A 24,064-nucleotide genomic window follows, 5' to 3' on the forward strand; every position below is an offset into this window, starting at 1 on the left:
TGTCTTATCGCTCTTGACACTACTGCACTAGACTGCTGCTTCAAGAAGTGAGGCTTAGAGGAGTAACTACAGCATCAGAGGCCACTGACCAGGTTGTATATGACGCCTTGTGAGTAATAACAGGCTCTTTGATTCATGGTGTTTGCACCAGTTGTAAATGGAACCACTGTAATCAATGGCGTATCATCAATGGAGGACATTACTCAAAGCTTAATGGAAGCAAGATGGCCAATTGCATTGATTACCTGCAATCGGGGCTCTATTCATATTCATATACACATCTAATGTTGAGCATAAATGAGCCTTTACATTCATCAGGTGGACACAAACACGACTCTAAATAAATTGTTGCTCCATATCTTGCTCGATGTTTAAATAAGTTACTGTTTGCAAACAAGTTTCAGCGTCTGTTGATCTCTATTTTGTGTTCACGCTTGTGTCCACTTCACCAAAATGGCCAAAATATCAGTCATTGCAGGTTTGAAATATCCAGAATTTTCTGCTTTTGCATAATTACTGCAGATGTTTGTCAGTGTTGATCAGTTTCAGGCTAGTTTTCTGGAAGCATTTTTCTCAAAGTTGCTGATGAAGCAGTGTGTGGGCCTCAGCTCACTGAGCATTGATGTAAGTGGGTCACTTGCCAGTGGAAATTTGGAAAGCACTTGAGAGAGATTTGCTTCGTTAAGAAGCGAAGGGAAAGTTTAAATTCCTTCTGTCTCCGTCTGGTTCCATTGGCAAACAGGTATCCAGACAATAAGGTCGGTCTCCTCTGCATGCAGGGTTTGGTAATTCGAGTATTTTTCTCGAAATCAAAGACAGTCTGAGTTCCTGCTGTTTCTTACTGAATTTCTTATATAACTTTTGCTGGCACTGGCTGAAGTCTCATCTCTGTTCTGGGTTCCTTTTCTCCTGTCATATCAGGTTTAACTCATGTCATTGTCCACGTTACTGTACTTTTGTTTCAGTCTGTGTTACAGTCTGAATTTTTTCTTTTCTCTCTGTTCTCAGCTCTTTTTTTTAACATGAGGAGTAGATGCAGAAACAAAGACGACTGTGGCACTAGACCACAGAATCCCTCAGAATGGTTAATTTGAATATTTTCCAAGGCCTGAAGAAGTAAAACTGCCCAGTATTTCACAAGAAAAGAGCAAAGATAAGATGAACCTGTTATTTGTTTATTTTTCCAAAAGTGTTATCAGTCATGTGACTCCTTTATATTATATTGATCTCTGGATGTGGGGTTAAGTTGGGAACCAATGCAGTGGGCTGACATCTCCCTCTCTTTCAGAGTTTTTCTAGTGAACAGGAGACATCTTAATCTGGAGATACTGTATAGATAAACCAGTTTCCCCTATGTCATTGGAATTTTATGATGAAGCAGTATAAATACCCGTTTCATTGTAAACTTGATTTATTTGGCTCTTGTTTTCATGCTATCCTGACAGGTCAGAGGTCACGTTTAGCTTGAGTTCACTGCGTTGGTCTTTATATAAAGGATCAAATCTCCACAGAGGTAACAGCAGCTTGTGATTTTGATGAAAAAGTCACTATATTAAAAACTAAATATTACAATTTCAAATCTAGATTTATATATCCTTTATTATAAAATGACATGCATGTTGAAAGACAGCCTTAAGTGTCATGATTGGGGTCTTTTGGTTTGTTGATTTCCTGTTTTATTTTGTAAGGTTCATCCTCGTGTCATGTGTTACTTCCTGCCCACCTGTCCCTGATAATCCTCCTGTGAATTTGGTCCATGTGTTTTCCTCCTCTCTTTGTCTGTTTTCCTGCTCACCTGTGTTCAATTAGTCATCACTCCCTGTGTTTTTAAGTCCTTGTCTTCCCCGCTCTCTCTGTCAGTTCATCTGTTATGTTTCCCCACCTTCAGTCCTGTGTTCCCACTGCGTCTTTGGTTTGTACTGTTTTTTATTTTTTATTTTGTACCATATTTAGCTTTTTGTGTACTTATTATTATTATTATTATTATTATTATTATTCTACTTAATTTCGTTTTTTTGTACTTTTTTAATTTTTGTTCTTTATTTAGTTTTTTTAATTTTTAAAAAACTTTTTTATTTTTTTATTTTTGTACTTTATTTAATTTTTAATTATTGTACTTCTTTTGTACTTTATTTAGTTTTTCCATTTTTTTAAATTTTTTTTCACTATTTTTTTAAATGTATTTATTCTTTTCACTTTATTCAGTTTTTCCATTTTTGTACTTTATTTAGTTCTTCTATTTGTTCCTGCCTGCTTCTTGTGTTTCTGCTGCCTGCCTTTTTGTTTCTCACTAGTAGGACTTTGGATTAATAAGTCACTGCTTACTTTTTTAAAGCTTGCCTTTTGTTCCTGCCATTGTGTCTGTATTTGGGTCTTCACCTTTTTGCCACACTCTAACATTAAGTGACTATTCTTTACTGTTTTCCTCAGAAGTTCTCTCTGTTTGTGTCCAAATCAAAGAAATCTTAGTAAAAATACACTTAGACAACAATGTGTGACCCACTTGTTTTGCTTTGCACTTGCTCATTTCTGTTGAGGCACTTGACCCGTCAGTGTGATGTACTGCAGGGACATGAGTCTTTATATGCTGAAGATAGAAAAGCCACAGCCACATAATTATAGAGCACTATGGGTGTTTCCAAACAGGCTAACCATAATAAACTTTTCTCTTTTTTCTCTTTTTTTCTTACAAAGCTGTGTTTTCTCTATAGAACAGCTGAGATTTACCTTCATGGTATGTTGCTCACCTCAGATGGGTGGAATTTGGCTTATTTCTTCCCACTTTCTCTGGTAATTTAACAAGTCTCAGCTGTTTTGACTGTAACTTATGTGGTGAAACTAACCCGTACTTAGTCACAGAAAACAGTAGCCATGGCACAACACTGGTTTTACTGGGTAGCAGGGGGCAACAGCTAAAGCGGCAGTCCCAGAAGAACCAGTGGGCCCAGATTCAAGCGTCTGTGAGGGTGAGAATTGACCTTTGCTAAAATAACTCTGACTGTGACATTGTGAAGGGTTTATCTGATATCACTGTTGGTGTTGTTCATACATCATAATTATTGTTGTTCCAGGGCCAGCATGGAAACTGACCAGTCACGCCGTTGTGATGTCACAGCTTTGTGACTGGTGTTGCTGTTGTTCCTGGAGCGTCATTACAACAGAAACTGTGAGGGGCGAGCTGTTGTGCTTGAGTGGCTTACTTACTCACTTATTATTTCCATGTTTATACAGTTTTCTGTCGCAGTTTTGGCAACAAAAATACTTGGTTAGATTTAGGAAAACATGGTTTGGGTAAAATAGACCCTTTCACAATGTGAAACCCTTTTTTTTTTAGGATTACTTTTCCCATGCGCTCAGTTTTCCCTCTAGTTGCTCGGCTATAATTACAAAAACTTGTACGTATAGTGCCTGTAAGCATTGTGTTCATTAATGTTGTTGTTGACAACTCTAACTCCTCCTGTGGGCGAAAATAAGTGGACAATTATGAATGACAATATAGTAAAACCAACTCAAAACCAGAATAAATGTTTGCTAAGTATGTTTTGGCAACGTTCCTTTATGCTGCAACTTCCTTGTCACAATGCTCTTCTTATGCTCTGCTTAGGTTTAGGCAAAAAAAAAAAAAAAAAAACACTCAGGGTTCCTGCAAAAATGGCTGGAAATGTCCGCAGGGGGTCTAGAAGTGAATTTTTTTTGATAAATGAATGTCTTCAAACAGTAATCGCAAATATTTGCAACCTATGTCATACATGTTCATCTTTTGACCAATAAAATAAAATAACACTGAAGCTGTTTTACAATGATTTTGCAACAATATTAGGATTATTTCAGGTGGTTGCAGTTATTTGGAGTTAAACTCTTAAACAGGTTTAGTTTTATTGAGTTTAAGTGAATATCAAATCCACCAAAACCAGTTGCCCAAAAAAAGAGAAAAGATTTGCTTCATTTCTTCTGAGTCAGTCCTGTAACCAGACAGTCAATGTGTATCTTTTAAAACAAGAAAAACTGCAATTAATTCACAAATATATACACAATGAAATGGTGCATGACCGAGTTTATTTGGGAGAACTATTACATTCATTGCTTTGGTGTACCAACAGGATTTTGAATCTGAGACACTGACCACCCAAATATACTGCATGGAAATGAAAATGATATAAAACAGAAGTATAACATAACTTTACAGTTAATATGGGTCATGTGTTGGTGAGATAATAGAATATTCAGAATTAGTAATGACATGTAAACAATATACAAACAAAGAGGAAACACAAAGATTACTGTGATGTACAAAAAACACACTAAATATGTGAAGCAGTTGCAACAGGTCAGTGGTCTACAAGTTAAAGAACAGAATCTCTCTGCAGCGACTACAACGTAGTGTAAATGTCACGGTCAGGTCAGTCATGCCTATTTTGATCAAAATCCCTTAGAAGAAGATCCCAAAACCCAAATCAAACCCAAGACTGTTTCAAATAACTTCCTCTAAAACCAACTGTTTATTGCTAATTAAAGTAAATTATCTACATAAAAGTACAAAGCAAATGCAGTCGAGGGTTTTGAGCATCTTTCCAGTTTGTGTTGCATTCTTGTGACACAAGAAAAGCTATGTGAGGCATCTGTATGTAAACAAAGTGTTGCCGTCACTACACCTCGGCATGTTCGTGCAGGGCGTGTGAATAAAGTTTCATGGAGCTCACTGAAGCAAATGTTGTTAGAGCATTTTTCTCTTGTGCTTTGTTGCTTGTACAGCAGCCAGAAACATGGTTTTACTATTTTTGTTAGCTGAGCTCAAAAAAGTGAAATCATGCAAGTGATGCAATCATCAATATGTCCACGCACATTTTCTCTCATGGTTTTGGTGTTTATGTTCTTGACCAGGCGACGTCACCGCTTATCAGTACCAGAGAAACCTAATCTCTGCATGACACCTGGATTCTACATCGGCAACTTTCCCAGCATGAAACAACCACGTCAGTAGAAAATACGGTCAAATGTCAACTGTGAATAGTCACCAATTTCTTCACTGGAATATAAAATATAGCCAGAACAAAGGGGTGAGCTCCTCCATCTGCTCTGAGACATAAGCACAGCTGCATGTGATCACAAAGGTCATTATTATTAGTTAAAGAATTTAGTTTATGTTAATTTCTTGTGCAAGTATCTATTGCTAATCTGTCTGTCCTGGAAGAGGGATCCCTCCTCTGTTCTCTTGCTCTTCCTGAGGTTTTGTTTACTCTTTTCCCCTCTTAAAGGGTTTTTTTGGCAGGGGGAGAGGGTGTAAGGATAGATTGTGTAGCCCCTTGAAGCAATTTTGTGATTTGTGCTATCGGACTATGAACATTCTGAGAAAAACAGGGTAATTTAGGAAGTAAAAGGACTATTAGAGAGTTCAAATTAAGGCACGTACTGTGTAAAGTTTCACTGCTAAGGTCAAGAAAAAAGGCAGTGATAGACTCTGATTATCGACCTAAGCTTACAGACATAGAATGAGTGACTTTTGAGAGTTTTTGTCAGTGTCTACAACTTCAAGCCGAGTGCACGCAGACGTAGAAGTTTTTCTGCTCCTCCCAGTAGTGGAGATCGTCTGTGAAGCTCCAGGAGCAGGCCAGGTCTTTGCTGGTTTTGACCGTGTGGACCATGCAGTCGCCGGGCAGCTTCTCAAAGAGCAGCTCTGCTACACTCACCACCGTGATTTTCTTCTGACTCTGGATCAGCTGCTGGATGTGATTCTTATCCACAGGCTCAGCCGAGGAGCTGTAGGACACCCAGACGTTAAGTTTCTCGTCAGATGAAGGCACCTGGAAGCGACTCTTCCCAGTCGGGCAGTGGAATTCTTTCTTGTTGGCGAACAGGCCTGAAGGGGACCTGAATATACGCACAGACCAGCCCACCCAGTCATACTTTCTCTTTAGTTTCTCTATGATAGCATCAGCGAGCTGCTGGTTGGTGAGGTTCGACTGGTCTCTCACCAGTCGACGGGAATCCAGCTCGGCTTGTTTGGGGAAGCTGACGATGCAGTCTTCAATGACAGCATTCATTTTATCCTGGACCACCTTCATCTTCTCGCCCCAGTCTTTCAGGAGCATGTCCTCCTCATCATATCCCTTCAGAGCGGCATGGCCCAGCAGAGCGATGATCCCGATGCAGAAGAGCTTCTTCATCCTGGCACAGAAGTCCTCCATCGGCCGGCGACTCTTCTCCTCGTAGTTCAGGGTGATCTCAAGCACGGACTCCCCAGAGAATGTATCTCCGGTCACAGCGTTGTAGAGGCTGATGAGGTTTTTGTCACCGCCGGTCTTAGCAAAATGCTCAAGAAAAAGCTTCTTCTTGACCTCCCGGAACTTGGGTTTGGCGTTGAGGATGTCCATGTACTTCCTGAACTGGTTAGTGATGTTCTCCTCCAGTGGGAAGTACACAGCATCCAATCCGCTCTTCTTGATCTCTTCGTTGATCCTCTGAAGCTCCTCTGAGACCACCTCCAGACGGTCTCGCACCTTCTGGAACTGGTCCTTCATGAATGCGGCCTCTTTGCTCTCCACGTTGTCCAGAGCCAGTTTAACGATCGGAGCAGCGATGGAGAAGACGGGGAAAAGGTCACCGGCGATACTGGCCACCACTTCAGCTCCCTGTTCGAACACCTCCATCACAGTCTCCACCATATTCTTCTTCTCCGCTACAAGCTGCTGTAGCTGGTTTGCCATGTTTGCTGATGTCTCTCAGACTGATTCTAACAGGAGAAACATAGTGACATGGTCAGAAAGAATCCAAATTAGTTCTGTTGTTTAATTTAAAGGTACAATTTGTGAGATAGTTGATTGTTTGACATCTTCAAATACTGACTCTCTGGTTTGGTAGGTGGGTATGCCACTAACCCAACGTGTCCAAAATGACACTCAACAATCAACTGTCTTACAAATTGGACCTTTAAGCAAAGTAAAAACACAGACTGAGGTCAGAAAACTGAACAAAAGTGAGGCAGAAAGTCACCACTTCCTTAAATCTTACTGGCAGAAACAAACGTTGGTTTACTTACAGTTCTGTTTCAGTGCTGGTGGACTGTGGCCTGCTCCCTTGCTCCTCTTACAACACAGCAAAAACTGATAAGGAAAGAGAGAAACAGCCAAGTGAGCTTCGGTGTCGGCTGCTGGCCACACCCAGTGAGCAATGACTCAACAATGTAAAGGGAATTCAGCAGCGACGGAGGGCCAGTACTGGTTGAACTGTTCGTGTGTTATTTGTGTGTTTACTGTCTGGAAATAAACAGTTTTATTAAAATGCTGAAAGAGATTTTAAAAGTTTAAAAGTAGATTGTATTATTATAATGATAGGAAGTAGCTCTTATATATCCTAAACAAGCAATATAAAGTAGTTTTGATACCTTTGAGTTTCAAGTCTTTGTGCTAAGCTAAGCTAAACTAGGCTGACTGACTGATGACAGACATGAGAGTGGCATCAATCTTCTCATCTAGCTCTCTGTCAGAAAGCGTATAAGCAAATGTCAAATTGTGAGACTTTTCCCTTAACTTTAAGCAAACATGGATGAGATCTGAAAGTGAGAGTCAGAACAGCCCCTCAGCTCGCATCACCAGATTCATTTCCATGGCAACTAAGCAAACTTCATCTGCAGTTGAAAACAGTGTTATGTTAGGCATATTGGGATATGGGTGCACATATGCATGTGCATGGATACGCAATAAGAGTCTAATGAAATGTCTCCTGTCACCTTAAAATATGATCCAATTGTGTGACATAGTTGTGTAACATGGTGCCGTAAAGCTTTACACATTTCTCCTGGTGGATCCTACCCACCCACCAAACACCATTCTCTCTATTACGAGACAGTGTACCATCAAAATGATTTTAATGCTGGTATTAGAAGGCAAAATAGTTACATAGTGTTGCTTTAAAAGCTCGTGATGCTATGGGATTGTTGATATGAAGGAAATTATTTCCTGTCGTGCCCTTTAAAAACAAGAAGTCCACTGGATTTGGAAAATCTTTATCTAGAACGAAAACAGCTCCTCTCAAAGGCCAAAAAAAACCTGACTGTAACAGCAAACCAGATGGACTTTCTGGGCATGTTCAGACATGTCCTTTTGAAAGACTGGAAATGTGTAATTCGGGTGGAAATTACATTTTGAGACAGAATGATTATACAGTCATCTGCTGGCTTCACGAAATCAGTCTCACATTCACTGTCTATGTAGCTGCTGTAGCCAATGAACCTGCTGTCACATGTTTTAACTCAGGTCTCTGGCCTCCAGACTGTTGTTCACACAGTTTTGTAATAGTGGCTGAAGGAGAAGCTGTGTTTCTCCCTCAGCCAGCCCAGTCAATATTGGAGCAGCAGGCGTGGGAAGTGATTAAGTGGAAGAGGTTAAACCTGCTGGGCAAGGGTGCGTTTTCCAGTTTAACTCAGCAAGTTACCACGGCAACAAGACAGTGGAAAATAATCTGTCAGCTCGTTCATCTCCCTGCTGAGGTCTGCTGCTCTGTGGGGTTTATCAAGCTCGACTGCAGAAGACTGCAGCACCCATTACTCAGCCTGCACCTCTGCAGGGGTCAGACACATCTGCAGACAAGAGGGTGGTTTAAATTCCAGCAGGGATGTTCAGATATGAACAAAGATGTCGGCCTGATGGCTCCAAAATGAAAGGAATAGTTTGACATTATGGGAAATGTTACTTTTCTTGCCGAGAGATGATGAGAAGACAGATGCCACTCTCAAATCTGTCATTAAATATGAAGCTACAACCAGTAGGTGGTTACCTTAGCTCAGCTTAGCTCAGCTTAGCTTATCTTAGCTTAGCTTGTCGTAAAGAGGGGAGGAGAGCATGTGGATTTGGTTCTGTACAAAGGTATAAATCCACTACAGTCTTTTTGTTTCATTTGTACAAAAACCTACGTTTAAAAATTGACATATAGCGGTGTTACAGGGTTTTATGTGCCGGACAATTTCTTGGCCGGGGGCAGTGACTTCCTGGAGTCATGACACGCAACCCTGTGAAACTTCTTGTTTTACCTTCAAATTTTGTATGGATTTAACAGACAGGATTTAACATGTTAACTTGTGTGACTTAGAGGTGCTAATAGGGAGATTTCTTCACTTTTGGATGGAGTCATGCTGGCTGTTTCCCCCTATTTCCAGCCTTAATGCTACGCTAAGCTAACCAGCCACTACCTGAAGTAGTTTCCCCACATTGTCAATCTATTCCTTTAAATGGACGTCATTTGAATGATATCCACAAAGCTCTAAAACTTGTGATATGAATTATAAAATATCTGCATGATTTCCTTGTACGACTCGAGAACAAAGACAACAAAGTGCAGGAAATTCCAGCAGGATGTAAGAACATTTACAGACGCTGTATCTTATTTGATTTGGCCGAGCTAAAAACTGTGATTCCTGTTTTCTACTGATGCTCTCCATCTCACTGAGGGTCCCGGGGGAAGTTTAACTGCAGACTGAGTGCATGTGAAACACCTTCACACGGACAACTCAAACATAAAAGTGCTTGAAGAAATCACATTTTCAGAGACAAAGAGCTGGAGGCGCAGATTCAGTTTGCAGAGTACCAGAGGCATGAATGCAGGGATATAAACAAGTAAAACAAGTCTTGTTTTCAGTCATTTTTACACTAATATTCAGTAATATACATGGGTGATAAGTCATTCAATACATTTACTCAGACGGTACCTCAGTGCAACTTTGAGGTACTTGTTTTTTTTGTGAACACAAGTATCTGTACTTCTACTTAAGTAAAGTAAGAGTAAAGAATGTGAGTACTTTTGCCACCTCTGGTAATGAAAATCAACAGTAGGCTTCATTGGAAACATGTTCAATTCTTGATATTTCATAAAGACAATCTCATTTAACAGCATCTTTGATGATGATGATAAAAAAAAATGAACTGAAATGAAAGACACCACATGCATGCTGCCGTCCACTTCACACAGCAGCCACAGAATGGCTCTGACAGGGTTCAGATAGTTCATGTTTCATTGATGTGATGTGCCAGAGCTTCCTCTGAACGCAGAGATGACCAAACCCTTCTCTGACAGCTGACCACTCAACTAATCGCTCTGTTAATGCGCCCTCTTAATGGAAAAAGTATCGATCAGTCTGTGTACAAGGGCTCTAATTGTATCATTTTACAGGCGGTGGACAGAGAGGCAAACAAACATCGCAGGTTAACACCACAGATTAGATTTTTTTTTTTTTTACTACAACGCAGCACACAAGTGGAGAACGCCTTTAAAAACTTTGACACTTCCTGGAAAAAGTGAAGCGGTGGCACCAGAGCTGGCAACCAACGCCCATAAAAGCACATACATTATGTTTAGACAGCATAAAAACCTGCATATTCATCTAATCACCCACTTTGCTTTATTAAACGAAGCTGCGTAATAAAATATGTAAGCGTATTTGACGTTTTCGGTGCGTAAAGAGGGGGAAAAAAGATCGATTATGTAACGAGACACTGGAAAAGAAGTCGATGAAGCTGAATCGATCATTTCCTAGTAAAGCACCTCATCTTTAACACACTGTTAATCTAAATGTGTCCGTCCACAATGAAGCATTTTGATCAGAAATGGACTCACCTTTAAAAAAGTTTGCGGAACTCTAACTTCCAGACTGTTTGTCTTCCTATTGGTCATGTGGCTCTCGTGTTACAGAGGAGAGGCACACCCAGTCACACACACACACACACGCACAGACACGCACACATAAAAACTTGGGTGGTGTTGAGACAAAAAAAAAAAAAAAATGGTGCTGCTGTTGTGATGTTGTTACAGATCAACCTCCACCCATTTGGTAAACAATGGCGTGCTATTAAAGCTTCATAACTGTAGTTCTGAGTATAAAAACAGCTCGTGCTGAGTCATGATTTTAAATATTTTCTCAGCTTTGTTTTAAAGTGATGGAGTAATGACTACCAGTGATGACAAAAACATTCATGTTGTTTGTTTATTACAAATTAAAGTGTATACAAGTTCCTTGATGAAAGTGATTGTGGACTGAAGCTCGACCCGCAGAACTATATTGCACCAAAAGCTGAAGAGTAGAATATATATCTTTTTCTTTATACAAATGTATATCTAGGAGTGGGCGATACTGATATAATCTGCTGCCACAGTATATACTGTTTATTTATTTTGTGATATATATGTCGTATGGATAATACATTCTCTTGAAAATCCATTGAGAAATTGAATAATAGACAAAACAATCTCTACTCAAGGTTCGAATAGTCGTTTTCACCGTGTCCCACAGTCCCCATCGAGGTCATGTAGATGTTTAGGCTTTGCTTTTATTCTTAGATGCTCCATGTTGACGTAAAGGAATAGTTCGCCATTTTCAGAAGTACGCTTATTAGCTTTCTTAAAGAGACTTAAATGAGATGATTGACACCACTTTCATATTTCTTTTTTCAAATATATAACTAGTGAACTTTAGAGGCACTGGTGGGTGGATTTCTACCTTTGGACAGAGCCAGGCGAGCTATTAACAGTAGTTCAAGTCTTTATGCTAAGCTAACAGCGATGCAATGTACATTTATTCAGGTACTTGTACTTCACTTAAGTAGGCTTTTTTCCATTTTCTGCTACTTCCACTCTACATATTGGAGGCAACTATTGTACTTTGCAGATTACATGCTGCATCAAAGCCAAAGTAGCACAGTTTTCAAAACATTTATTTTATTGGCAATTGGGTAAAAAGAAATGATTCAGAAAATCAACCAGGCTGACAATCATCGACTACAAGTACATAAATGTAAATATATGTGAAATGTACTTTTACTTGTACTTTTGATACTTAAGTACATTTATTATCTGTAAGATACTTTACTGTACCATCAACATGATTTTGAAGCTGTTATTTTAAGGTAAAAAAGTTACATAATGTTGCTTAAAGTATGACTTTTGGGTACTTTTTACAACACTGAACTGAACTTTCTTCCGGTTATGGCTTCACATTATCTGACAAACATTAGAGTGGTATCAATCTTCTTATTTAACTTCTGTCAAGAATAGGAATGAGTGTTTTTTTTCTCAAAATGTCAAAATATTCCCATAAATTTTCAAGTTTGACAGTTAATTTTTTGACCTCAGAAAAAGCTGTCGTTAAACAACTTCAACTCTAGTTCTACTTATTTGCTTGTTCTGGAGCTTTCAAAGATCAAAAATGACCTGTAAGATTAAAATCAACCAATATTTTTGGCTAATCTGGTCAGCACCACATTGATGCAAAACAAAATCACATAAAAATCTAATAACGCCATAATGCGTTGACTTACAACATTGCCAACAACGGTCCGATACACCCAGAGATGTCCCAGGGTTAAAAGAACTCAAAGGGGAAGGGTACCTCGGTATAAACAGCTAACAGTCTAATATCATCATATCGCCCATATCTAGTGATATCCAATGGGGTCACGATCATTTTAAGTTTCATAACACAGAATAAGTCAAAGCTGGCATGGAGATGTATGGCTCTTTCTATAACACCCTGAAGCTGCTGTAACATCGATAGAGGAGAGATGTATGTAAAAGAATAAAAAATCATTACAAGGAAGACGTAGCAGATTATGCATCATCACAGATAACATTTATGAATACATTTCTATATTTAAGGGAAATACTTCCAGTTCTCTGGTAAAGACATTCATGAATTGATTTGCAGCTACACTGTGAGTCTACTCGGGGTGGATACACAGGTAGGCTCTTTTGTGCTTCCCGTAGTAGTAGCAATCCTCGTGGAAGTTGTTGATCTCCACCACATCCTTGTAATGGCTGATAGCATGGACCAGGCAGTTGGGGAAGCTCTTGTTCAAGGCCAGAGCCACTCCCATCATGTTGCCCTTCAGCTTCTGGCACTCGATCTGCTCCTGGATCTGACTCTTGTTAATGGGCTTGGGGTTAACGCAGAAAGATACCACCACTTTGATCCTGTTCTTGGTCAAAATGTCAAACCATTTGGCTCCACCGCTTCCGTGGTACTTCTTTCCTGCCAGCCAGTTGAAAAAGAAAATGCGCTCCTTGTCGTTAAAGGCCCTGATGGACCAGTTCACCCAGTCGTATTTCTTAGCAAGTAAGTCCAGAAGGGGTTTGACGAAGTCTTGGTTGACAGGGCCGGGGTTCTCCTGAAGACTGTGCTCCATGTCCAGCTTGGCTTGATCCGCAAAGTTCTCTGTACAGTCATCCACGGCCGCTTTCATCCGTTTCTCCACATCCTCCATCCGCCCCTGCCACTTCTTCACCATCTCCTCTCCAACCCCTCCCTCCTTGAGGGCGGCATGGCCCATGACGGCGATAATGCCGACCACAAAGAGCTTCTTCAGCCGGGCGCAGAAATCCTCAACTGCCCTTCTGCCTCTTTGCTCCGTGGCAACGACTGTCTCCAGCATCGGGTCACCTGAGATGTTTTCCCCCATGACAGCATTGTAGAGGGCGTCCAAGTTCAGGTCGCCATCGGTGTTCTCGTAATGGCTGAGGAACTTCTCCATCTTCTTCTCTTTGAACTTTGGCTTGGCGTTGACGAAGTCCTGGAACTTTTCGTACTGGCTGATCATCTGCGCCTCTCGATCGAAGTTCTGCTTGTTCATTGAAGTCTTCTGCAGCTCCAGGGCAATTTTATCGATCTCATCTTGGATTCCCTCTAGTTGCTGGTTGACCAGTTCGAATTGCTGGGTCATGTAGCGAGCCTCTTTGCCGTCCGGGTTGCTGAGTAACTCGGCAGAAGCAACGAACACGGCCTCCAAGATGGGGTGAAGCTGGCCCACGGTGGAAGCGAGCACCTCAGAGGCTTGCCCCATGATCTCCACACCTTTCTCGACCTTGTCCCTGTTCTGCACGAGCCAATCTGCCACACTGTTCATCTTTGCGTTAGGTATTTTACACTAACTAATCTAATTTGATTCTCACAGGCAGGGCACTTTGCTGGAGCCTGAAAGAAGAAGAAACATGAAACCCTTGTAAAGTTCATTGTAGTGGGACTTTAAGACATTTCAGAAAGAAATATGTTACTCCTTTTGGCAGAGCAGATGTAATCAGCTGACCTGAAGACTTTTTTTTCTCACAGGACATTTTCCTGACAAACAGAGCCCTACAATAAAGCAAACGGCAGGTCGTGTCAGCACATGTAGGCATCCAGTTTCATGCCGCGCCCTCAGAGTCTCAGCTAATGACAGGGACTTGTTTTTTAAGCCTTGGTGGCATTGTATCAACAAAAAAAAAAAGCTCATGAGAGTACACAAACTAGGCACACATGGATGGCAATTGAGAATAAATATCAAACATGGTGTGTGTACTCATGAATTATGACGTGAAGTATTGTGCAACATTGCTGCGCTGGCCCTTGGATGTCATTTTTTTTTTTACTGCTCTAACAATAGCCAAGGCCCAAAGCAAACACAGATGTTCACAATATGGTCAAAGAGGGGGGTTTACTTTGGTGACGATAGTATGGTTTTTCGGTGTAAAATACTCTAGAGAGATGACCTAACTCAATTGTCGCTCCCTGGAGCCCATATCCAGTTCAGAAAAAGGCACACCCAGGTCTGAGAGAAGAAAATCCCCCACCACTGCACTTGTTCACTAATGCAATCACACTTCCCTCATAATTACAGCTCAGATGTAATTAAAACCAAACGAATACAAGAAATATAATAATATATAATACTTTTGAGGATTTGGTATGAAAAAAGAGACAAATATGTGAAACCACAGAATATAAGCTCACCAATAATTGCTGCAGTGATGAGATCAGTGGTGTCATTTTACAGCCTTTCCTATCACCGCACTAATTAGATTTACTTTATTCACCAACATGCCATCAGTGCTTTTTTCACATTTCTATGTAAACAAAGGTGATGAGAATAACAAAAAAATTGCACCATTCAAAATTTGAATTTGTAATCACATGAATTATATTCTAATGAAGGAAAGAATAACAGTGAAATAAAATACTTACTGAGCAATTATCTTGGTTTGTGCTTGAAAATATCGTCCCTTGTCAAAGCAAAAAAAAAAAAAAAGTCTGTCTTCTTTTAACATAAAAAAGTGAAATATAGAAAAAAAGGCGAGTCCCACACAGAGCTTGATCCAACACTGGTCTACCCTCTCAGTGTGATAGTGTGGAGCTACAGAGCCTTAATGGAGACCACATACGCAAGTCCTGAACAAGACCACATCCCCCAAAGGGCTCATCTCTACCTCTGGCATTCCACTTGGATTTGGGCTTTTTTTTTTTTTTTGAAAAACATTGAACTTTTAAGGAAATAAAGGACTTTAAAAAGAAATCTAGATCTTCAGAGCTACTTATTGAGGTCAGTTTTAATAATGGTGAGAAAAACGGACAAAAAACCCTCTAATTTATGAGTTTTTCTTTCTTTCTTTCTTTCTTTCTTTCTTTCTTACATTTTATAGAAACAAAAAATGATGATGAAGTAGATGATGGAGCTGCTGAATAAAGTAATATTGCAACAAAAAAAGAGAGAAAAAAACTCACCTTACTAGCGAAATATCCAGTGGGCTACAGTCCAGTTATCCAGTAGTCCAGCTGTGCCTGTGAGCACCAGCCTCCTCGGGATGTATATATACTCCCTCTCTCTCTCTCTCTCTCTCTCTCTCTCTCTCTGTCTCTCTCTCTCTCTCTCTCTCTCTCTCTCTCTCTCACACACACACACACACACACACACACACACACACACACACAGTGTTTCTGTCTCTCTCTCTCTCGTCACTCCCCCTTTGGAACTCCTCCATCTCGTTCCAGCATTCCTCAGAAACCCACTCAGAGAGAGAGAGGGATGAGGGGCCGGCGCTGACACAGATAACATCCTGTAAACACTCCCCATGCAGGGACACCATGCACCCTGGGAACATTTTTTTTTTTTTTTTTAAATAAAAAACATAGACTGGTTTATGTCTGTGTATGTGTGAGAAAGAGTCTGATAGACAAAGAGAGTGAGCGAGAGAGGAAAAACAAGGAGACCAGTGGCAGTGGGGCTCAGCAAAGCGACCCATCAGGACAAAACCCTTCTTGTTGTGGCTCCAATGAGGTTGCCATGGCCACTGCACCGGTTCCCCTGACTTGTGTGACACTGTGCATGCTCGAAAGCCAAATTTAGCTCCTTATGTTTGCGACAAGTTGGGATTTACAGCAAGTTAGTACCATAAATAAGAAAATAAAACATTATTTAAACAGCAGGCTCTGAAAAATATTATAAATAGCAGGTCAAAGTATTAAATGTTGACCTACTTCACTCTGAATCTGATAATTAGTGATGGAAAGCGATTGGCTACTGGATTCAAGCATTGCAAAAAATGGATGACATTTGCCCTGCAGAGGCAGCATTATCAGAATCAGTCCGTCACACTGCCGCCTTGTGAAAGACTGTCTGTGTTTGGGAGTACACACCATGACCGTCAGAGCTCACTCATGGCCTTTGTGCTTTATAAAGCAGGCCGTGACACACGCAGCCTGAAGTCACTGTCAACCCTGCTCACAGGAAGAGGAGGGAAGGATGTCTGGTCTGCAGCAAAGTGACGCCGGGCAGTGGAGGGTTAGGCGAGCACGTCCGCCACCGCCTTGATCGTGTGTCGTCCCACTGTCAGATCTCACACTTGTAAGCATCGGAAAGTGGACAGCGGCTTTCGCAGGGACTCACCAGTATGTGGCGTGATGGGAGGTACAGGCCGATGCTGGTAAACACACACTGAGCCCTGAGCGTGACGTCACTCTGCTGGAAGACCTTGTTTGCTCTCAATGAGTGTTGTTTGTTTTCCAGACAAATCTTGTCTAAAGATCTGAATTTCTTTTATGCCAGCAAAGAAACCGATCTGCAAAACACTGAACAGACCGACAGCACGTCCTGTGAATGGAGCTCTGGCTCCAGCATCAATGGAAAGTGTTGAATTAGTAAGAAAGTTTTCGCCTTTGTTGTTTGTGGTTTCAGGCTCTCCAGGTGGAAACATGGGTGAAATATCTGAGATAATGACAGCCAGCTGAGCAGAGAGGGTCACAGAGCTTTGTGTGCATCTTGTGTTTTCTCTGGCTTTACTTGGCATGCATCTACTCAGCATGTTTGTTGAAAGACGGGACTCTTTTTCATGATTTTGTGTAATGGAGATGCTCAAAGGCATTACGTGCACTTTTTGATGCAATAATTTATAAGGATAGAGCTGACACAGTTATTTCCAGGTGGTTTGATTCAGACAAATTCCCCAGTAGGATTCACAGGGAGACTGGGGCCCAACTCAACCGGATTTGGCAGAGTGAACATGGCTGGACACTTTCGGTCTCAGTATGAAAAGTATGTGTGTGCAAATGTTTTACTGACCCTTGGGGACAAACCCTGAGAAGTGAATTAATGAGAAAATTAAGCTTGTCTAGGTCATAAAAGAGAGAAACTTGAATTCAGAGGGGATTTTACGCTTGAATTGTATTTTTTCAGTTTAGAAGGGGAAATACAAGTAAGATTATTTAAATTCTTTACACGTTGTGAGTTTATTGTGTTTTATTACACTGTACGGCGGCCTCTTGCCAGAACAAAGCAGTATTACAAGACAGGACGCGCCGGGGCTAGCTGGTTAGCATGCTAACTTCATAGATATCTCTGCAACACAGTACATAGACGTCTTTGACATAAAGTCATCACATGCTGTTTCTTCACACATATCATTTCATTTTTTGAATGTTTAAACTAAAACTACTGGCCATATCTGACACATTTCTCCTTTAATACGATGTTCTGGATCTAATTATAACTGTTATTCTTTGCTGATTGATATTTGCTTTAACAACACAACAAAGTGAGATTCATCAAGTGATTATCTGTGAACTGCAGCTGCATCGTGAATCTGTATTCTTTAAAAAGGATGAAGAGACACTTTTACAAACTTGACTCTGTGTAACAGAGGCTGGGCCGTCCTTTTTGTTTGTGCCTTGAAGCTGAAATGATAAATGACTTCCATGTCCGAGGAAGCTATTGACCACGTTTTATCTTTTTGACCTTGGCCGACGGGCTAATGTTTCCTCCTCACCACAAGATGTCTCCTCAGCTCACAGGAAAAGCCCCCGGTGGCTCATCGCATGTCAGAATACACAGAGCATTTTCTGGAAAGGGTCTGTGTTTAACAAGACATCAATAGTGCCAATTCGGAGATTAGGAGATTCATATAAGTGTATATCATTCAGAAGAAAATGAGATAATACTAAAGAGATGCAGACACATGCTCAGATGACAGAACTTCACAGATTAGATTGCAAGATTACGATGCTAAGATGCTTTGCTGAGCCTTAAATAGAGCCATGAAAAATGTTAATGACCTGCTAAGACCAGGATTTAGTGCCGTTTTATACATACACTATGGAATTAGAGAACAATTTTCATGGTAAGCACACTATTATCTATATCAGTAAACAATCAAAATGCTTACATAATAAATAGGAGTTCATATGTGAAGTATGTGCTCTCAGACATTTCCTCTGGTGTTCTACATTCACCCCCTCAGTATTACATCAGTGTAATGGATGATTGCTTCACAAATAGAAAGTCGTTAGTGGGAAACACGGGATTTAGTAATCGTCATGCTGGATTTGGCTGACTCCCATGGGAAAATAAATGTGGGCAGGACTGACAGGTCTTTGAACGAGCTGAGCTGTAAAAATGAAAATGTTTTCCCGGTGTAATGAATTCCTCAATGTGGGATATTGCCAGAGGCCCCAAACAGCAGACAGACAGTTTGAACCTGCCCAGATTATCACCTAGACATTTCCCTCGAAACTACACGAGTGTCAGGAGGGGGTGTGTTCAGAGCTCTAAACAGGGATATCCTGATGAAGACTATCTGAGGTGTAAACATTGTTCAGTAAGCTAATGAGATAACATCATATGATGATCTCATAGCCAGCTCGCTATAAAAATAAATATCTCTGATAACTGAATATACCTGTAAATGTGTGTTTTAACAGCGTGGGACTGAGGCCTCCAACTGCTTTTAAAGTTGTGAATATTTCATGATTACATTTCTGCTCTCACTGCCACAGCGTGAGATCTGATGAAAGTGAACATTGCAGACACGTGAAAAGCTCACAGCACAGAGAGGTGATGTTACAAAATGTCTGCACCAAATTTCAGGTCAATCCATCTAGTAGTTCCTGAGAAATTAGTGGCGCAAGATGGTGAATCATCTCCTGCGGACATTGAACCTTTCTGTGCCAATACGTCCAATAGTTGTTGAGATATTTACATCTGAATCCAGGTGGTGGACTGACTAATGGGGAGTGTTGGTCCCTAGAGCCCCGGCATGGCACATATATACTTTTCATACTGAGACTGAAAGTTCTTTGTAACTGAATTTGGCGGTCAGGAGTTTTTGTGATGAGGTAACACGTCTCAGAAAGTCACCATGCTGCTGTATTTGAACAGTCGCTGGTTTTGGTTTCATGGTGGTGTTGTTCATTCTGAGTAACGCCGGCCTTCCCACTTCCCTCTCCAGATGTTTCCAGGTCACAGAGAACATGGCGTCCGGTGACAGACGAAGCATCACTCGGTCTGAAGAAGTCAAGGGAGGGCAGGGACTGAGGGAAAGTGCTTCCTTACTCTATTTCAGGGGCAGTTTCATGGAAAATAAAAGTGAGATATCTGTTTATCTGCTTATCTTGAGCAAATGACAGTTTTTTTTAATAAAAGTTGCATGAATTTTACCTCAACTTGGCTTCGTGGCTTCAGCTGACTCCCAATATTACACACTTTACCTGTTACTGCTAAATGTATAGTATCATTGACCCACGCTTATCTCTTCCTAACTCTCTTTTTATTGAGTTGCTGTGTACAGTTGGCTCGGGATCCGCAACACAACTGAACTTTGACCAGTCTTGAGTCAAACACCAACGATCTGTATGCACAACAGCGACTCCAGCAGAGAAAGGCTGACAGGCCGCCTCGATGCAAGCCCATCTGTCACTGACGCAGATCAATACCAGCTCGGGTTAGATCTGAGGAAACAGATAAAGGTTCAGAGTCTGGGAGAAGACGGCTTATTGATTGGAGGCAAATTCACCCCTGAGTACATCTTTGCCCTTACACAAGTCAGTCAAACCACCTTTAAGCCCCATGTAAACGGGAAATCGAATTACTCCTGCTGGCAGACATTTTGTTTAATCATATTGTTGGAGTCCTGATTTATCGAAAGCCTCCAGTCTGATGTCAGACTGCTGCACACAGATATCACAGAAGTTAAACGAATTCTCTAATTATCTTGATACATTTCTTGATATATCATTTTAGGTCATTTTATTCCTACAATGAAGAACATTTTGAGGAAGCAGTTCTATATTATCTGCAGTTATTAAGACAGATAAAAGCCATATCACAGCACTGACTGCAGTAATGATAGAAAGTCACAAGAAAACACTGAGTCACATGTATTGTTCCATGCTGCTTGGACAAAAAAGGGATTGAACATGTTTTACAGAGCCGATCAATAAAGCAACTACAATTGTAATTCACTAATGCTTTTGTGGACAGACAAACAAGCCTCGGGGACTATTTATACCCGAGCTCGCTCTGGGCGGAAACTCCCAGAACCTCCCTGAACGTTGAGGTTACACATCGTCATCCACCTCCTGAAATTATACCGTTACTTCTTTTGGAAACCACAGTGTGTTAGTTACAGACTGGACTCCTACACAAGAATTCAAATTAAAAAAATCTGACGCAGGAGTTGCTGTTTCAAAACTGAATACTTTCATGCTTACTAATCTCCATTTTCTCCGATATCTTCCTGCAGATTTTAAACCCTAACTCTAAACTGAACAAACACTTTTATATCAGATTGTCTTAAAATGTATCTTGCATAATTGCAGCCAAATACAACAAGGAGACAAGCTGAGATAATGTCTATCAACTGTTTCAAAGACCTTTGCATCGTTTTGTTGCTTGGAGTTTGAGTGACTTCTCCATTTGGTCCGTTTTTTATTCAGCTACTACTTCAAGAATAATGTTATAATTTGAATTAAAAAATCAACGTCCTGTCCACAGCTGCACATCTGCTGCTACAACTGTGACTATGATGGCTATAAAGTCAAGTTCTCTGAAAAAACATCAGCTCTGTTTGAACTGCTATTGAAGACCAAAAGCAAATAATACAGGAAATACTGATGAAATATACGTAACGTATGAAGGAAACAAAGGTGATGATCTGCACTGAAAAATGGTGAGTGACGCCTCTTCTATGGAAGATTTCAAATGCCTAGATTAAATTAAAAAAAGGAAAAACAACACACAGTATCTGTGCTTGCTCTTTATTTATGTATTTACTGTGATGATAATAAAATTAAATCCATACGTACATTTTTTAAATAAATAAATGTGTTGCTATATTGTGACATGAATATTTGATGCAACAATAAAATCAGATCACAACACAGAAAACAAAGTGCAGACATGTTTTGCATTTCAGTGTTATCCTTCAGACCACCAGTCCACCCCGACCTCTGACCTCTGTGGACTCTGTGGCCGTATAACAACATTTCACTACGTCCTCTTTTGCTCCCAGTGGACAACAGTCATAAATACTGCGGCCGTTAGAGAGCTCTGTCACCTGAACGTAAACACTGAGCACATTTACTGAAACCATGATCCAGCTGTTTTTCCTGGGGAGACAGATTTTGTAATACATCTGTTTTCATACAATACAAACATGTAGAAACTTGAACATGATTAATGTGATTCATGATTATGTGTAGGCTTCCAAAGTACTTGGTTATGGTTAGAGACAAATGATGCTCTTGATTAGATACTGAAAAAAAGCCAAAAATGACTTCAAGTGTGAAACTTTATGTACATCTAACCAAAACCACAGTCTTTCCCTTAACTAGGGGTTTATTCATCATCTTGTGGGAATAAGATGTTTTCTTGTGCACACAAGTTATTTATCTGGTGAGAATAATTACCAGACAGATATCTTGTTCCCACAAGATCCATATGTTACACGTGCAAAATTATAACTTAAACATACAAGATTTCGTGGGTGTATGATAACAAAAATATCAGCTCTTGGGACTTTAGAGGAACCGACTTACGTTAACCAAAGTGAGACTCAGGATGTAAATCTCACTTTATTATTAATGTCCTGTGCCTTGTGCACTCACCGTCCATCCTGACTACCTCCCTCCACCTTGTGCACTCTAGAAAAAAGCTTTACTTCCTCTACTAGAAAGCAATATTGTAACTGAACAATCAGAGAAGCAATAATGTTTCCCTCAAAATGTATTTTCCAAAACAAATTAGCAGTATGATCATAATTTCTCGGACACAGGGTTGCACTTTTAACAGTCAGGACAGATCAGCTTCATCGTCGACCTTTGTCTTTGTTTTCAAAAATAGACTTCAGACTCTGGGGGCCCATTCTGTGTTTTGCCTTGAGCCCTCAAATCATTACGTCTGCTCCTGCATCTGATCCTCTGTGTTTGTTGACGTTCTCATGAGGATTTGATGCAGATTGTGAAGATTTAACCCACTGAAGGCGATGACTCTGAGTGACGTGGCATTTCCTGGTTTTCCTCTCTTTCATTTCCTCTTTCTCACGCTTTTACTCAATTACCTCCCACTCCCTTGGGGTCATTATCCACAACTTCACCTCCTCCATTAGTGTTGCACAATCCTATCTCAACATGGCTGTAACTAATGAAACCAAATAACGTTTTTGTTGTTTGTTGTTTTTTCACAGAATTGTTTCTTTCTTTTAAAATATAAAAGCATTCCTGGAAATTGAAACCAGAAACGACATCCAAGAGTCTGGCAACTTAATTCTTGATCATTACAATATGTGCAAAGTGTTTGTTTCTCTTTCAGAACATGGAGGAGTTGCTTTTACTTCATCTGCTAAACAAAGAAAAAACAGGATGAGAGAAGACGGGCAGACAGGTAGAGAGCTGCAGACTACAAATGAGCGAAGACAGATGGTTCAGCAGCAGAAACAGAGAGTGAGGTAAATAAAGTTCAAGGAGAACAAGAACACAGATTAATATTCTGAGATTCTTCAGTGCTGTCGGGGGCCGGTGACCTGCTGCAAATGAAGGAGAGAGGAATCAGAGTGAGTGCGTGGAGGAGGGGGGTTCGACTACAACAGTGCTGGGGGTTTGAGTGAAAGAACATGGGGCCTTGAAGAGGGGAAGGCGGACAACGATGGCATCACAGGAGAACAGGAAGTGTTGGAAAACATGAGGGAAATTTTGAGGCACTGCAGATGGCCGAGGCACGTGTTCACACCCAGTGGATTTCCACTTAAAAGCTTCACTGACAGATGGATTCCCCAGACAATCCAGATGCATTTAGACAATTACAGGTCCTCTACAGATATATACAGCAGGTAAACTGCTATTAAAGCTGAATTTTCAGATTGTCTACATCTGCATAGTCCATATCCATCATTACTTACTTCCTAGCCGTAAATGTATATTTTGCAAAATATATTTACAGTCATGTAACTGGGTCAGCTAATGACATATTTGATGCATACCAATATCAACAAACACACTACTAATGCTGTGGCAACACATCTGTGCATCCACTCTATGGTAAAAATTTTAAAAAGTAGGTAATGTGCAGTGATGGAATGTAACGAAGTACAATTATTCAAGTACTGTATAGAAGTATAATTTGAAGGTACTTTTCTTGAGAATTTCTATTTACTGTTACTTTATACTTCTATTCCACTACATTTTAGAGACAAATATTGTAATTTTTACTTCACTACATTTATTTGATGATTTTAGTTGCTAGTTACTTAAAGTGAAAAACCCTCAAAGCCCTCGTTTATTAGTACTATGAACTCTCTGTAATACTAAAATACTTTGCAATACTTCTGAAAATATAGTCAATCAAGCTTGTCTTTCAGAAATAACATTGGCATTTTTGCAGGTTTTTAAAAAAAAAAATTAATTAGGTCTTAAAAAGCATCATTTTTTCTATGATCATGTCTTGTGACTTTGTGGTACGTTTTAGTGTTTGTACTGTTTAATATTTTTTGTGTGCTTTTAATTTGAAAT

The 24,064-nt window shown here is 40.3% G+C and overlaps 2 protein-coding genes across 2 annotated transcripts; both read right to left on the bottom strand.

Annotated features, from left to right (window-relative positions):
- Positions 1 to 4,039: 4,039 nt before the first annotated feature.
- rpz4 (rapunzel 4) lies at positions 4,040 to 10,724 on the bottom strand. The gene is made up of 3 exons (XM_073485949.1): positions 10,606 to 10,724; positions 7,037 to 7,100; positions 4,040 to 6,730 (listed from the first exon to the last, which is right to left on the bottom strand). Exon 3 carries the CDS (start codon positions 6,702 to 6,704, stop codon positions 5,529 to 5,531), a length of 1,176 nt encoding a protein of 391 aa, XP_073342050.1. The 5' UTR covers positions 6,705 to 6,730; positions 7,037 to 7,100; positions 10,606 to 10,724; the 3' UTR covers positions 4,040 to 5,528.
- Positions 10,725 to 10,958: 234 nt separating this feature from the next.
- On the bottom strand, positions 10,959 to 15,573 carry rpz5 (rapunzel 5). Its single transcript, XM_073485291.1, has 2 exons — positions 15,515 to 15,573; positions 10,959 to 13,951 (listed from the first exon to the last, which is right to left on the bottom strand). Exon 2 carries the CDS (start codon positions 13,881 to 13,883, stop codon positions 12,702 to 12,704), a length of 1,182 nt encoding a protein of 393 aa, XP_073341392.1. The 5' UTR covers positions 13,884 to 13,951; positions 15,515 to 15,573; the 3' UTR covers positions 10,959 to 12,701.
- Between the last annotated feature and the right edge of the window lie 8,491 nt (positions 15,574 to 24,064).

The sequence above is a fragment of the Pagrus major genome, chromosome 17, assembly GCF_040436345.1.
Source record: "Pagrus major chromosome 17, Pma_NU_1.0".
In the NCBI taxonomy this organism is placed as follows: domain Eukaryota; kingdom Metazoa; phylum Chordata; class Actinopteri; order Spariformes; family Sparidae; genus Pagrus; species Pagrus major.